The 13778-nt window shown below is 43.8% G+C and overlaps 1 protein-coding gene across 4 annotated transcripts in view; it reads left to right on the plus strand.

Annotated features, from left to right (window-relative positions):
• TLN2 (talin 2) overlaps positions 1 to 13778 on the plus strand; it is a 225182-nt gene that overhangs the window by 127569 nt on the left and 83835 nt on the right. For all 4 annotated transcript variants that reach the window (XM_066636592.1, XM_066636591.1, XM_066636593.1 and 1 more), the window contains 6 exons: positions 680 to 835; positions 3066 to 3167; positions 4379 to 4455; positions 8463 to 8643; positions 11398 to 11511; positions 12531 to 12639. In XM_066636592.1, coding sequence (XP_066492689.1) covers positions 680 to 835; positions 3066 to 3167; positions 4379 to 4455; positions 8463 to 8643; positions 11398 to 11511; positions 12531 to 12639 — 739 coding nt within the window. The remainder of the gene's footprint in view (positions 1 to 679; positions 836 to 3065; positions 3168 to 4378; positions 4456 to 8462; positions 8644 to 11397; positions 11512 to 12530; positions 12640 to 13778) is intronic.

A 13778-nucleotide genomic window follows, 5' to 3' on the forward strand; every position in this document is an offset into this window, starting at 1 on the left:
GGTCAAATCTATGTGTTCCGAATCCACAGATAAAGAGGACCCACTGTATTTCTGTTGGAGCAGCAGTTCAGAAAAATTAACTCATGAAGACCCATTATCACCCATTGTGACCCATTATGTTTTATTTTCTCAACCATAGATCCTGGGTTTAGTTCCTTCAGGCCAACAACAGTATTCCCACAAATCATGGTGCATCAGAGCTGTGTTACTCAAGAACTCCAGAAATCAAAGCTAGCTACATGTCATGTTTAATGCGTAATTTGGACATGGGCAGGCTTCCTTTAAATAGTAGCCTTGGGGGGGTGGGAGAATCAAGATTGAGACAGTAGCAAGTGGCAAGGCAGTGGCTAAAAGAGAGGTGTTAACTCTTTCAGCTTGTGCAGTGGTTCCAACAAAAATTGAATCCCTGAAACTGTAGGATCATGTAATCACAGGTAGTTTGGTCCTTAATCTGAATGGACAGCAACTTTGTTCTACCATGACTTACTGCCATGAGTTTGGAGAGATTCTACTAATTAACTGCCTGCTTCGTACGTATTGTTAAACTTTCTCACTCATTTCAGACACATTTAAAGATTGAAAGGTGATATCTTTCCTTGGAGTCTTCACTCTTTTGTCAGTTGATTAGAGACTTGTGTAAGCTAGATAACTTGTGTAAGCCCAGATGTTTCCTTTGCAGGAGAAAATGAAAGGGAAGAATAAGCTGGTCCCTCGCCTGTTGGGGATAACCAAGGAGTCAGTGATGCGTGTGGATGAGAAGACCAAGGAAGTGTTACAGGAGTGGCCACTAACCACTGTCAAGCGCTGGGCAGCCTCACCGAAAAGCTTCACTCTGGTAACTTATTTATATAGGAAAGTAAAAGGCATGGGAGGAATCATTTTCATCATGGTGAAGAAGATTCCCTTCCATTGGTAAATCCCCTTTTAGATGGTGCCTTGATAGTGGTGTAGGGGTACGCTTTGAAGTGCCAGAGTTCATTGGGCCGTCCTCCCATAGGCCTACACCCATTGTCACGTCCCACTAAGATTGTACAAATATAGAAATCAACTTTAAATTGCTTAATGAGATTGTGTTTTATTTCAGCAACTTATTACTGCTTTGAAACTTATTGTAGTACATTTAGGAAGCAATCCTAACCCCTTATGTCAGTGTTCTTCAGCATTGGCATAATGGTGCCATTGGGACATGTGCTGCATCCTGCAATTGGTGTCACTCACGGAGGCCTCCTCAAAGTAAGGAATTGTTTGTTCCCTTATCTCAGAGCTGCATTGCCCTTAGGTCAGTGCTGGAAAGCACTGACATAAGGGGTTAGGATTGCGTCCTTAAATATCTAGCTCAGTGCTTCCCAATCTTTTTTTTTTTTTAATTATTTTATTTATTTATTACAGATACAGGTAAGGAAAATGGGTTATACTTAGGGCTGGTACTACACAGGTTATACATGAGGGTGTTGGCCCTAGTTTACAACATGCATTATTAAAAAAAAAAAAAAGCAATCAAACGACTGAAAAAACACAGTAATCATCAATACAAAAGCTATCATATTTATTAGTATAAAACTCAATATTGTTTAACTCAATATTGTCTAACTAAAATTATCTATCCAGTCTTCCAATATTTTCTTACTCTACCTAAATCTCTCTCTTTCATTCTTTCTGTTAAAACTTCCATTTCTGCTATTTCATAAATTTTATCTATTAAATATTCTCTAGTTGGCACGTCTGTAGATTTCGATTTTTGCGCAAATAATATTCTTGCCGCTGTAGCAATATGTACAATAAGGTATTTCTTACATTGGTCTTTAATTTCTGATGTCACATTTAGGAGGAATATTTCTGGTTTGAATGGTAAGATTGGGGACTCATACCAAATTCCAAAATTTTAATATTAGAAGCACATGATCTACAAATTGGCTGGCACACATTACTGTTTTATGATAAAGTCAAACAGCATGGATATTTTAGACAACACATTTTAAGAAGATCTTTAATTTGGATATGGGAACAGATAAAATACAAGATATACTCTAAATTACCCAGATGGATAAAACCGCTTGAAATAGCAACTAATCCGAACTGGATTAAAAAAGACCAAAATAAATCATACAGCGATCTGCTGAATCCTAAGTAAGCCTGAGTTAGAAGAGAAAGGAATAAAATTGGACTGGTGGAACGAAATGCAAATAAGAACAAGATTACGAGAAGACCAAAAAATAGGTTTTTATGAAGAAGATATAAGTTTTGATTAAATATTTTTGATTGATGAGGGGAAGTATATAAAAAAATGTACAATTTTGTCCTTGAGATAAGAATGGAGGATGAGACAGTTAAAAATGCAATAGTTCGCTGGGCAAAAAATTTTGGATATATCGATGGATGACTGGAAACAAATTTGGAATATAAATATTAAGAGAACTAAAGCATTGTCTTTTAAAGAGAATTTATATAAAATGTTTTATAGATGGTATTTAATTCCAGAGAAATTAGCAAAACTGTATCCTGAGTCATCAAATAAGTGTTGGAAATGTAAAGAGGTTGAAGGAACCTTTTATCATATGTGGTGGACATGTGAAAAAGCAAAGAAATCCTGGAAAATGTTACATAAATTGTTGCAAGAGATATTGAATTGTGCTTCCCAATCTTTTTAGCACCATGACCTACTTCATCACCCATGTCAGCCGGCTGGTGCCCCAGAGTGCCGTGTGGTGCCACAGCCAGCGCCAGTCAACAACTTTTCATGACCCACAGAAAATTGTCTTGTGACCCACAGTTTGGGAACAACTGATCTAGTTTATTTCATCACCTATTCTTGGAGTGGGTTGCAGAAGGTTAAAACAAAGATATAAAAAATTGAAAATTGAAGTTAAAAAAGAATCCAAATAAATATAAAAGGCACATTATCAGGCAGCAGTTGAGGAGGACAGTGGCCTTGGCATTAACATATGTTTTTCCTCTGCCATGGGCTTGCTCTACAGCCTTGAGCAAGTCATTTACTCTCTGCTTCTGTTTCCTGTCAGAAAAGTCCAAACTAATAGTGACTGAGAAAACCTCTTTATTTCTTTCAGGATTTTGGCGAATATCAGGAAAGTTACTACTCAGTACAAACCACTGAAGGCGAACAAATCTCACAACTCATTGCAGGTTATATTGATATCATCCTCAAGAAGGTAAATCCTCAGGGCCCCTTTGGAAAATGACATTGTTGGGCAGTTGTGTTAAGAATGGTTGTGAATTCAGGATGTTGAGCTGAGCCAGTGAATCATGATTGAATCATGCCCTTATTGGGGGTGGGGGGCTAATAAATATATCTTCAAGGCAACTGTTGCTATAATTATAAGATTGCCACTAACTGAAGTTTGTTTGGTGAGCTCTATGGCCACGGCCTTTTGTTTGGTATCCTTACACCATGTGGTATTGGAGAGCTTTGATTGGCTTCCTCTTGCACAGTTTTTCAGAGAGGGGAGGATTCTGATGTACCACAGAGCAATGAACTAAATCCCATGTACAGTAATGGTCCCAGCTGCCTGTCCAATAGCTGTGGTGGAGTGGCAAAAAATGATGGGTGAGAGGTGTCATACATAACTTTTCCCCTGTCCACCACATTTCCTTAAACCACAGTGCCAGGTGCATGCTTGTTCCATGTTGCAGGGGAAGGAGCCGAATAGCTGAGTTTGAAGGAGGAAAATATTGGGGAGGGGGAGGGTTTAGCACTTCTTTCTGCCCCACTTCAAATTATTCACTAATTCAGCAGCTGTGTTGCTGTATACCATGGCTTTCTGGGCAATGGAGTGCAGAGATTTTGTCATAATAAGGGCAGGCTCTCAAATGTGAAATGTCTGTGAATAGCTACAAGGAACTTGGGGGAAAAAATGGTGCAGGTGTCCATATAGTGTAGAGCTTGTTTTCAGTTATCTGATGGCCTTAGCATTACTGGTCGTCCTGGGGCAGGGGCATCAGGGGGAGCAAAAGCCCTGGGACACCACACCTGTTGGCCTGTGGGGGCAGCACTGCCAAAACTGCTGAACCACCACTGCCCACCCTCCAGAGCCCTTCTGAGGGCTGGGGAGGCCCCGTGCAGTGTCCCCTGGCCCTCCAAAAGCCTTCTGAGGCCTCAGAGAGCTGTTACAGTACTTCCAGTTTTTGCTGGAAAACCAGAAGTACTGTTTAAGAGCCCTCTGGAGGCCTTAGAAGGCTTTCAGAGGGCCAGGAGATATCGCAGGAGGCTCTGTAATGTTGGTAAATCTCCTCTCGAGGGGGGGCAGATTTGGTCCTATGCCCTCAGGCAGCACGGGGCCAGGTCTGCAATTGCTCAGCGTTATATACAGCTGAAGGTCATGGTGCTGATAAAAGGCATCTTTTGCTGTTTCCTTTTCTGCAGAAGCAAAGCAAGGACCGATTTGGACTTGAAGGTGATGAGGAATCGACAATGTTGGAAGAATCTGTATCACCTAAAAAGTATGTTGGGCCAAATGAAAATAAATTGAGGCAGGCCTGACAGAGTATGTTGGCAAAGAGCATGAGCTGTGAGCCAGGGAGATGCTATACCTTGCCTTTTCTATGAGATTGATCCCTGCATTACAATTATCTCAATTAATTGAGAGTCGAGCAAAATATTCCCAAGGCAGCCTCAGTTCATCACTAAAGCCAGTGGTGTCACTAGGTGGATGTGGAACACACCAGGTGACACATTTGGGGGAGTGACACTACTACTGGCCAAAATTTTGAAAATCTTGGTATTTCTGAATAATACTATCATGTGTATGCGTAATTTAATGCAGAATGCAATGAAACAAACCATGCTGAAATATCTTATCAAACGTTATAGCCAAATAACCAGAAACAGAAAACATAATTGCCTTATGTAACAGAAAATGGATTTCCTTAGCTCAGAACTGACCAATCAGACTGATGGTTCCAAGAGCAAATGAGGTATTGCTATGACACAGCAGGGAACCAATAAAATGTTAATGTGAGTCATGTGAATATTATTATTAATTATTATTAACAGTATTTATATATCGCTTTTCAACTAAAAGCTCACAAAGCGGTTTACAGAGAAAAATAAAATAACTAAATGGCTCCCTGTCCCAAAAGGGCTCACAATCTAAAAAGATGGAAATGAATACCAGCAGACAGCCACTAGAACAGACAGTGCTGGGGTGAGGTGGGCCAGTTACTCTCCCCCTGCTAAAAAAAGGAGCACCCACTTGAAAAAGTGCCTCTTACCCAATTAGCAGGGAATATCACCAACTTGGCCACTGGTTTCTTGTCGATTACCGATTTTTTGGTTGACCTGTACTGTTATATATTTAACTAAATAAAGCTAATGGGGTTGATACCAAACCTAGTGATACCGCTGCATTTAGGCTGTGCATATGATATTGTAATTTATTCTATATGGTCTAGTACAGAAGGAAGTCCATCATGTGGGGGGTGATGCAATGACTTCTTGTATCGGTTGACGTATACCATAAGAACATAAGAACAGCCCCACTGGATCAGGCCATAGGCCCATCTAGTCCAGCTTCCTGTATCTCACAGCGGCCCACCAAATGCCCCAGGGAGCACACCAGATAACAAGAGACCTCATCCTGGTGCTCTCCCCTACATCTGGCATTCTGACTTAACCCATTCCTAAAATCAGGAGGTTGCGCATACACATCATGGCTTGTACCCCATAATGGATTTTTCCTCCAGAAACTCGTCCAATCCCCTTTTAAAGGCGTCTAGGCTAGACGCCAGCACCACATCCTGTGGCAAGGAGTTCCACAGACCGACCACGCGCTGAGTAAAGAAATATTTTCTTTTGTCTGTCCTAACCCGCCCAACACTCAATTTTAGTGGATGTCCCCTGGTTCTGGTATTATGTGAGAGTGTAAAGAGCATCTCCCTATCCACTCTGTCCATCCCCTGCATAATTTTGTATGTCTCAATCATGTCCCCCCTCAAGCGTCTCTTTTCTAGGCTGAAGAGGCCGAAACGCCGTAGCCTTTCCTCATAAGGAAGGTGCCCCAGCCCCGTAATCATCTTAGTCGCTCTCTTTTGCACCTTTTCCATTTCCACTATGTCTTTTTTGAGATGCGGCAACCAGAACTGGACACAATACTCCAGGTGTGGCCTTACCATAGATTTGTACAACGGCATTATAATACTAACCGTTTTGTTCTCAATACCCTTCCTAATGATCCCAAGCATAGAATTGGCCTTCTTCACTGCCGCCGCACATTGGGTCGACACTTTCATCGACCTGTCCACCACCACCCCAAGATCTCTCTCCTGATCTGTCACAGACAGCTCAGAACCCATCAGCCTATATCTAAAGTTTTGATTTTTTGCCCCAAAGTGCATGACTTTACACTTACTGACATTGAAGCGCATCTGCCATTTTGCTGCCCATTCTGCCAGTCTGGAGAGATCCTTCTGGAGCTCCTCACAATCACTTCTGGTCTTTACCACTCGGAAAAGTTTGGTGTCGTCTGCAAACTTAGCCACTTCACTGCTTAACCCTGTCTCCAGGTCATTTATGAAGAGGTTGAAAAGCACCGGTCCCAGGACAGATCCTTGGGGCACACCGCTTTTCACCTCTCTCCATTGTGAAAATTGCCCATTGACACCCACTCTCTGCTTCCTGGCCTCCAACCAGTTCTCAATCCACGAGAGGACCTGTCCTCTAATTCCCTGACTGTGGAGTTTTTTCAGTAGCCTTTGGTGAGGGACCGTGTCAAACGCCTTCTGAAAGTCCAGATATATAATGTCCACGGGTTCTCCCGCATCCACATGCCTGTTGACCTTTTCAAAGAATTCTATAAGGTTCGTGAGGCAAGACTTACCCTTACAGAAGCCATGCAGACTCTCCCTCAGCAAGGCCTGTTCGTCTGTGTGTTTTGAGATCCTATCTTTGATGAGGCATTCCACCATTTTACCCGGTATGGATGTTAGGCTGACCGGCCTATAGTTTTCCGGGTCCCCCCTCTTTCCCTTTTTAAAAATAGGCATGACATTTGCTATCCTCCAATCTTCTGGCACTGTGGCCGTTTTGAGGGACAAGTTGCATACCTTAGTCAAGAGATCTGCAACTTCATTCTTCAATTCCTTAATAACCCTTGGGTGGATGCCATCAGGGCCCGGTGACTTATTGATCTTTAATTTATCAATGAGGTCTGAAACATCTTCTCTTTTAACCTCTATCTGACTTAACTCCTCGGTTAGGAGGGGCCGTTCGGGTAGCGGTATCTGCCCGAGGTCTTCTGCCGTGAAGACAGATGCAAAGAACTCATTTAATTTCTCTGCCATCTCTAAGTCTCCTTTTATCTCCCCTTTCCCTCCCTCACCATCCAGAGGGCCAACCGCTTCTCTGGCGGGTTTCCTGCTTCTAACATATTTGAAGAAGCTTTTATTATTCCCCTTAATGTTGCTGGCCATGCGTTCCTCATAGTCTCGCTTGGCCTCCCCTATCACCTTCTTACATTTCTTTTGCCACAGTTTATGTTCCTTTTTATTCTCTTCATTAGGGCAAGACTTCCATTTACGGAAGGAAGCTTCCTTGCCCTTCACAGCCTCTCTAACTTGGCTGGTTAGCCATGCGGGCACTCTCCTGGATTTAGTGGAACCCTTCTTTCTTTGTGGTATACACCTCTGCTGGGCCTCTATTACTGTTGTTTTAAGCAGCCTCCACGCACTCTGGAGAGACTGGACTCTTTTTACCCTCCCTTTCAACCTCCTTCTAACCAGCCTCCTCATTTGAGGGAAGTCCGCCTGTCAGAAGTCAAGGGTTTTTGTTAGAGATTTGCCTGGTATTCTTCCCCCAACGTGCACGTCAAAACGGATCGCAGCATGATCACTGTTCCCCAATGGCTCAGTAACGTTTACATCTCTAACCAGGTCCTGCGTACCACACAAAATTAAATCCAGAGTCACCTGTCCTCTGGTGGGCTCCGTGACTAGCTGATCTAAGCCACAGTCATTTAGCACGTCAAGAAATCCGGTTTCCTTATCGTGACCAGAACACAAATTGACCCAGTCAATATGAGGGTAATTGAAGTCCCCCATGATTACAACCCTGTCCCTCCTTGTCACCTCCCTGATCTGTTTCCTCATTTCAAGGTCCCCATCAGATTTCTGGTCTGGAGGACGATAGCACGCCCCCAGTATTACATCGCTGCACAAGCCTGGTAATTTAACCCACAGAGATTCTACGGTGACCTAGTGACACCTCTGCTAAAGCAATAGTTTTCTCTCTCTCTCTGTGTGTGTGTGTGTGTGTGTGTGTGTGTGTGTGTGTGTTTTCCGAATAAGTGATGAGACTATTGAGAAGATCCACAATGGTGGGCAAACTTCTAGAAAGAGGGTTTATCCACCATTGCCCATCTTCCCCTGCAATCTGCCTTCGTGCTCTGAAACCAGTTGCAATAGGGTGAAATGCACTTAGTCTTTGTGGGCCAATCCTTTGCTTTCCTTTGCAGACCAACCATCTTGCAGCAGCAGTTCAACCGGACAGGGAAGGTAGAGCATGGCTCTGTGGCACTGCCGGCTGTCATACGTGCAGGCTCCACTGGCCCGGAGACGTTCAACATTGGCAGCATGCCCTCTCCTCAGCAGCAGGTCACTGTTGGGCAAATGCACAGGGGGCACATGCCCCCCTTGGTAAGCAATCCATTGGCATTCAGTTCTCACTTTTGTTTTTGTTTTTTTTAAAGGGCTATTGTGGGGTGGGGTCACTTGCAGAACAGAATCTGTAATGGAAAGAATTAAGCTTCCCCTTCCACCTACCAGTTCAACACTGCAAGTGAGCCCCCACAAACACTGCATTCATGTGTATCTGTTTGAGAACAGCATTTGCCAGTATTTTGTGTTGTTCCAACAGTATGCTGATGCACCACAAAGCAATATACGCCGAACTGGAGATTGACACGGGCTTCTTGGAATGTATCTGGCCTTTTAAAACAGTCACGTTGGTTCCTAGTGTGTTTTGGGGGCCAGTTCAAAGAACTAATGTTACCCTGATTCCAGGCCATATAGGGCTTTACAGGCCCTTGATCAGACACTATTGAGATAAAGTAGCTGGCTAGTAAGGATCCAGCATTCTCCACTGCAGTGCCCCAACAGTGGAACGTCCTTCTATAGGCTGTCCACCAGATGGAAATATTTTATTTTGTCTAGAATTTTCAGCTTTAAGAATGGTATGTCTTGGTCTTACCTCTGTCTTGGTCTTGTTTTAACCTGTCAGTTGTCTACAGAACCGGCAATTCTGATGATGTTTCAATGACATGTTTAAATAAAAACAGCACAATCCTAGACAAATTATATTCAATGGGGCTTCTTCCCAGGAAAGTATGTATAGAATTGCAGCCTAAATGAATTATTCAGCAAGCAAAAGAAAAAAAAGTTCCTCTGCCCCAAAGAACTTACAATCTGAATGTTGCCACAGAAGGACTGTAGATATGCACAAATTTAGTTCTGTATGCTGAGATTTTGTTTCATCTCGGGATGTGAATTTAGGATCTTCCTTTAACAGGTAGACAGTGCTTCGTGCTGTGGAATGTATAATTGCAACTTTAATTGTAGTTTACTCCCCCCGCCTTTTCCTATTCCCAATAAGGATAAGTTTGGTTTTTTTGTGCTGTGTTTCTGAAGGCCATGAAGATTAAAAACAGGACTAAAGAAAATGCCTATAAGACTGCAGTCTCCTACTGCCAGTAACTAGAACATTACTGCCAGTTGGTTGGTACATTGAAGACATTAGCATGTTCCATCAACTTAGTTTTCCCCGGGGATCTCTTTGCAATGCATGGCAATCAGGATTTGAAAACGAAAATAAACCAGTTGCAGTCATAACTCCAGGAAATGTCTGATTATGTATGCCAGAAGATATGCAAAATCAAGTTTAGTGACTTAAACTGTGCAGAAGCGTCATTCCCATATGTCATGCTTGGTCTTTATACTTGATGTGGTCATCATCATCTGGTGTTTTTTTTACCCCCTTCTTCTCCAAATATATGCAGGAAAGGACCAATAACTATTTCCGAAGCTTAAACCTGAAGTTCACAGCAGCAGACTCCTTAATGTCAGTTGCAGGCAGAGATGGCTTGAGGCCTCCTAACATCTGAGGTGGCATGCCAAATTCTCTCCACCCCAGCCCACTCCCATTTACCTGCTATTTTGCTCTTTGGCTTCTGACTCCAGGATTTGTAAAGAAAGAAGGGCATAAAGTGGAAGAGGAAATGTGGAGGGGAGGAGGAGTGAGTACTGGGTAGAGTGCCAGAGACACTCTATCCACCGCTTTCCTCCACACTTCCTCTCTGACTCTGTTCCCCTTTGCAAATGCAAGAGTGAGTGGAAGAGGAATACTAGAGGCAGACAGACAGAGGTAGATGGCCCTGGGTCAATCTGCCCTCTGCCAAGAGGTGACAGCATCTTCTTGAATAGGCTATCCTTGGTTGTATGCTTTCAACCTTGGCTCATGTTAGAATTGTAAGAAAAAAATGGAGGAAAGTATCTTGATTATAGTCCTCCTTTAATTGAGTCAGTACCCATTAAATTTGGAGTACAATTTTTATTAATCCCCCAAGAGAAGAAAAAAGAAATAAAAGTTGCAAAACATTTGGCTATGCAGCCCAATATTTTATGCCAGATACAGCTACACAGAAAAGAATGTTCTACAACTGGCTTAGATTCAAAGAGTTTGACTATATTATCAGTGTTACTCTACTGATGAGCCATTCAGCCTCAAGTGCTTTGACACTTGCATAAATGTTCCGTTTACTTTTTGCAGTCTTTTCATCTGGTTTTGGTGGCACCAACCTCCTTCGCGGGTTTTCTTTGGCTTGTTTTGCGCCCGCTTATTGTGATCTAGCAAACAATGATGGGCCCCATCAATTAAACTAGGAGTGTCAAACATAAGGTCCACAGGCCCCCTGGAGGCTTTTTATCCAGCCCGCATGATAATTGGGCTCTCCCAACAAACGCCATCAGCTGCTCTTAGTTACTGAGCTGCGAAGTGATGCATGGGCAGAAGCAGCACTGCTGAAAGGGTGACGTTAGGTGTGAAGACAAAGGTGCACGAGCGCAAGACTCATTCATGTAACACGTTGTTATGGTAGAATGCTGGGTTTGAAACCAATTCAGATAAATGTCCTGTGTATTTTCATATTGTAGAATTGGCTGCAGTGTTTGCCTTAATAAGCCCACTTGCTGCGTCTGCATAAAATTAGTCAGGTTGGATCCTGATGTGCTGCTTTCTGTTGCTTCTGAGGCTGGCCTCATTACAGTGGTGTAGCATTTGGCAGAAAGGGGGACAAAACTCGACACCCATCCCCCTTGAAAATGTGTCTAAGAATGTACAACTATACACGTACCACTTCTGAAGTCTTTTTCTCTTTCTGTCTTCTTCCTCACCAGACCTCCGCACAGCAGGCCTTGATGGGTACAATTAACACCAGCATGCATGCTGTACAGCAAGCCCAGACGGACCTCACGGAAGTTGACAACCTCCCCCCTCTAGGAAACGACATGGTAACAACACCGTGGTGGGATGTGGGCAGGAGGGAGGCAAACACACCCTTTTTAAAAACTGAATTGCTTTGGGTTTTGTGAGGCTTGCACCTTCTCACATCCAGATGCTGCTCATCAGCTCTCCTAAATTTAGAAAGAATTTGTAAGAATCAGCTGTTTTACCAGTATGTAAATCAATGCTAAATCAGGCAATTCCTGCCATGCAGTCAGGCACGCACCCCTATAGGGAATTGCTAACATCACTATCATGAAAGCTTTTGAGAAAAGTCTGGTTCTAAAGATCTTTGGCTCTTGACTACCGTAAGAATGGATGAGCAGTCACACTGGATGAGCCCAAACCTTTTAACTCATCAAGTCCCCAGTTGCCAACTGGATGCATCCAGGACACCTGCAAGCAGGGAGTGAAAACAACCGCCCTTCCCCCCTGTTGTTACTTTACACTGGCTTGATATTCAGGGGTACAGTCCCTAAACATGGACGTTCTATTGTGTGGATCTCCTCCATGAATATCTAATCCCCCTTTTAAAGCCCTCCAAATCGGTGATCGCTATCCCCTTGTGGAAACAGATCCCATAAATTTAATTCTGTTTTGTGTGTGTGCTTTCTCAGCTCTGTCTTGAATTGACTGCCATTCGGTTTTACTGGGTGACTTTGGGTTATAATAATATGGGAGAGGGAGAAAAATTGATCTCGATCTTTCCACGTTCTCAGTGCTATGCATCACTTTATAAGCCTCTCTCATGTCATTCCCCCCCCCCCAATGCTCTTACATAGTTTCTGTCTATTATAGTGGAATTTCTGCAGGTTACATTCCTTGTGGGTTGTGCCCTGTGGGTCATATAGGTCTGTCTTCCACTCAATATTCCTTAATGGCAGTCTTCATCTGCTCGCTTGAGACAGCCATGTCACCTGCCTCGTGGTACAGCTGCTCCTGTCTTCAGCGTGCACTGTCTCTGTATGATAGATGCTTCTTACAGATGGCTGCTTGTGTTGAATCTGCCTTTGATTATCCTTTCCAGGCCTCCAGGGTTTGGGTTCAGAACAAAGTGGATGAATCAAAGCATGAAATACACTCTCAGGTTGATGCCATCACTGCGGGAACTGCTTCCGTCGTGAACCTTACAGCAGGTGAATTGCAAGGCACCAATTTTATTTTTATTTAATTGTTAAAAGATCATATCCCACCTTTTGGCTGTATAAGGGCTGCTGAGACAGCTGCTAACATTTATAATACATTGTACAACCTAAAAATAGTATCGCAATATAAGCAGCCTAGAATACTAAAACCTCATTTAAAAGGTCAATCGAAAAGTTCAGAAATGAAATTCAGACAGAAGCCTTCACACAAAAAAAGAAACATAACAGCCCACCTGATAGTGGTCAAAGAGGGGGGCCAAAGGAGATTCATGTGGGGGGGGGGGAGTTCTATAATTGGGCCACAGTGATTGAAAAGATTCTGTCCTGTGTTCCAGTCAATCAGACCGCCAAAGGCAGTGGGGTGCGGAAAAAGGCCTGTAATGAACACAGCAGGCTCCTATGGGAGAAGGAGGTCCTTCATATTTCCTCACCCCAAGTCATTTTGGTGACTGAGGGTGCAATCCTATCTTGCGCTGTATGCAGCACAGGATAGGTGCCCAAAGTGGCTTAGCCAGCAAGCCACCTTGGCCCCAATGGGTCTCCTCGGACGTGCGCTACTTCCTGAGGTGGCACAAGTCTGAGGAGAGCAGAGCAGCTTGAAGCCACTTCGCGCTCCTCGGGAATGGGGGTTGGGATCCAGCATAACTGTCAGGTCCCAGCCCCACTTCCCGCTCCCCAACTGGCCTGTCCCCAGGGCCACCTACTACCTGCCCTCCCCAACCCTGGAATGCCTCCCTCCCACCTCTTCCCTGCCCACCCCAGAGCCTTGTGTTGGCCCAGCTCAGCCAACACAAGGCTCGGTGCCTTCGTCGGCAAAGAGGCTTAAGTCAGCCTCTGCAGGCCAGCATACCTCCATGCACCAGCCTGGCCGACTCACGAGGAGGCTTATGGCACATTTGAGACCCTCCTGGGCTAGCTCAAGGGACTTGCGCTGGCCTAAACAAAAGTCAGGATTGGACTGTTAGTGAACTGTGACTCTGTCAGGGTTGCTGTTGCTTAAATGTCCTTTTCTATAAAATTCAACAAAAAAGTATCATGTGAATTCAGCCTGTGTAGCTGGTCTTTTGGAAATGATCTCAAGCTCCCTGCTGTGCTGCAAGAGATGATCATGTGCTGCATTGGCCATGAAT

The sequence above is a fragment of the Tiliqua scincoides genome, chromosome 8 (genome assembly GCF_035046505.1).
Source record: "Tiliqua scincoides isolate rTilSci1 chromosome 8, rTilSci1.hap2, whole genome shotgun sequence".
NCBI lineage: Eukaryota > Metazoa > Chordata > Lepidosauria > Squamata > Scincidae > Tiliqua > Tiliqua scincoides.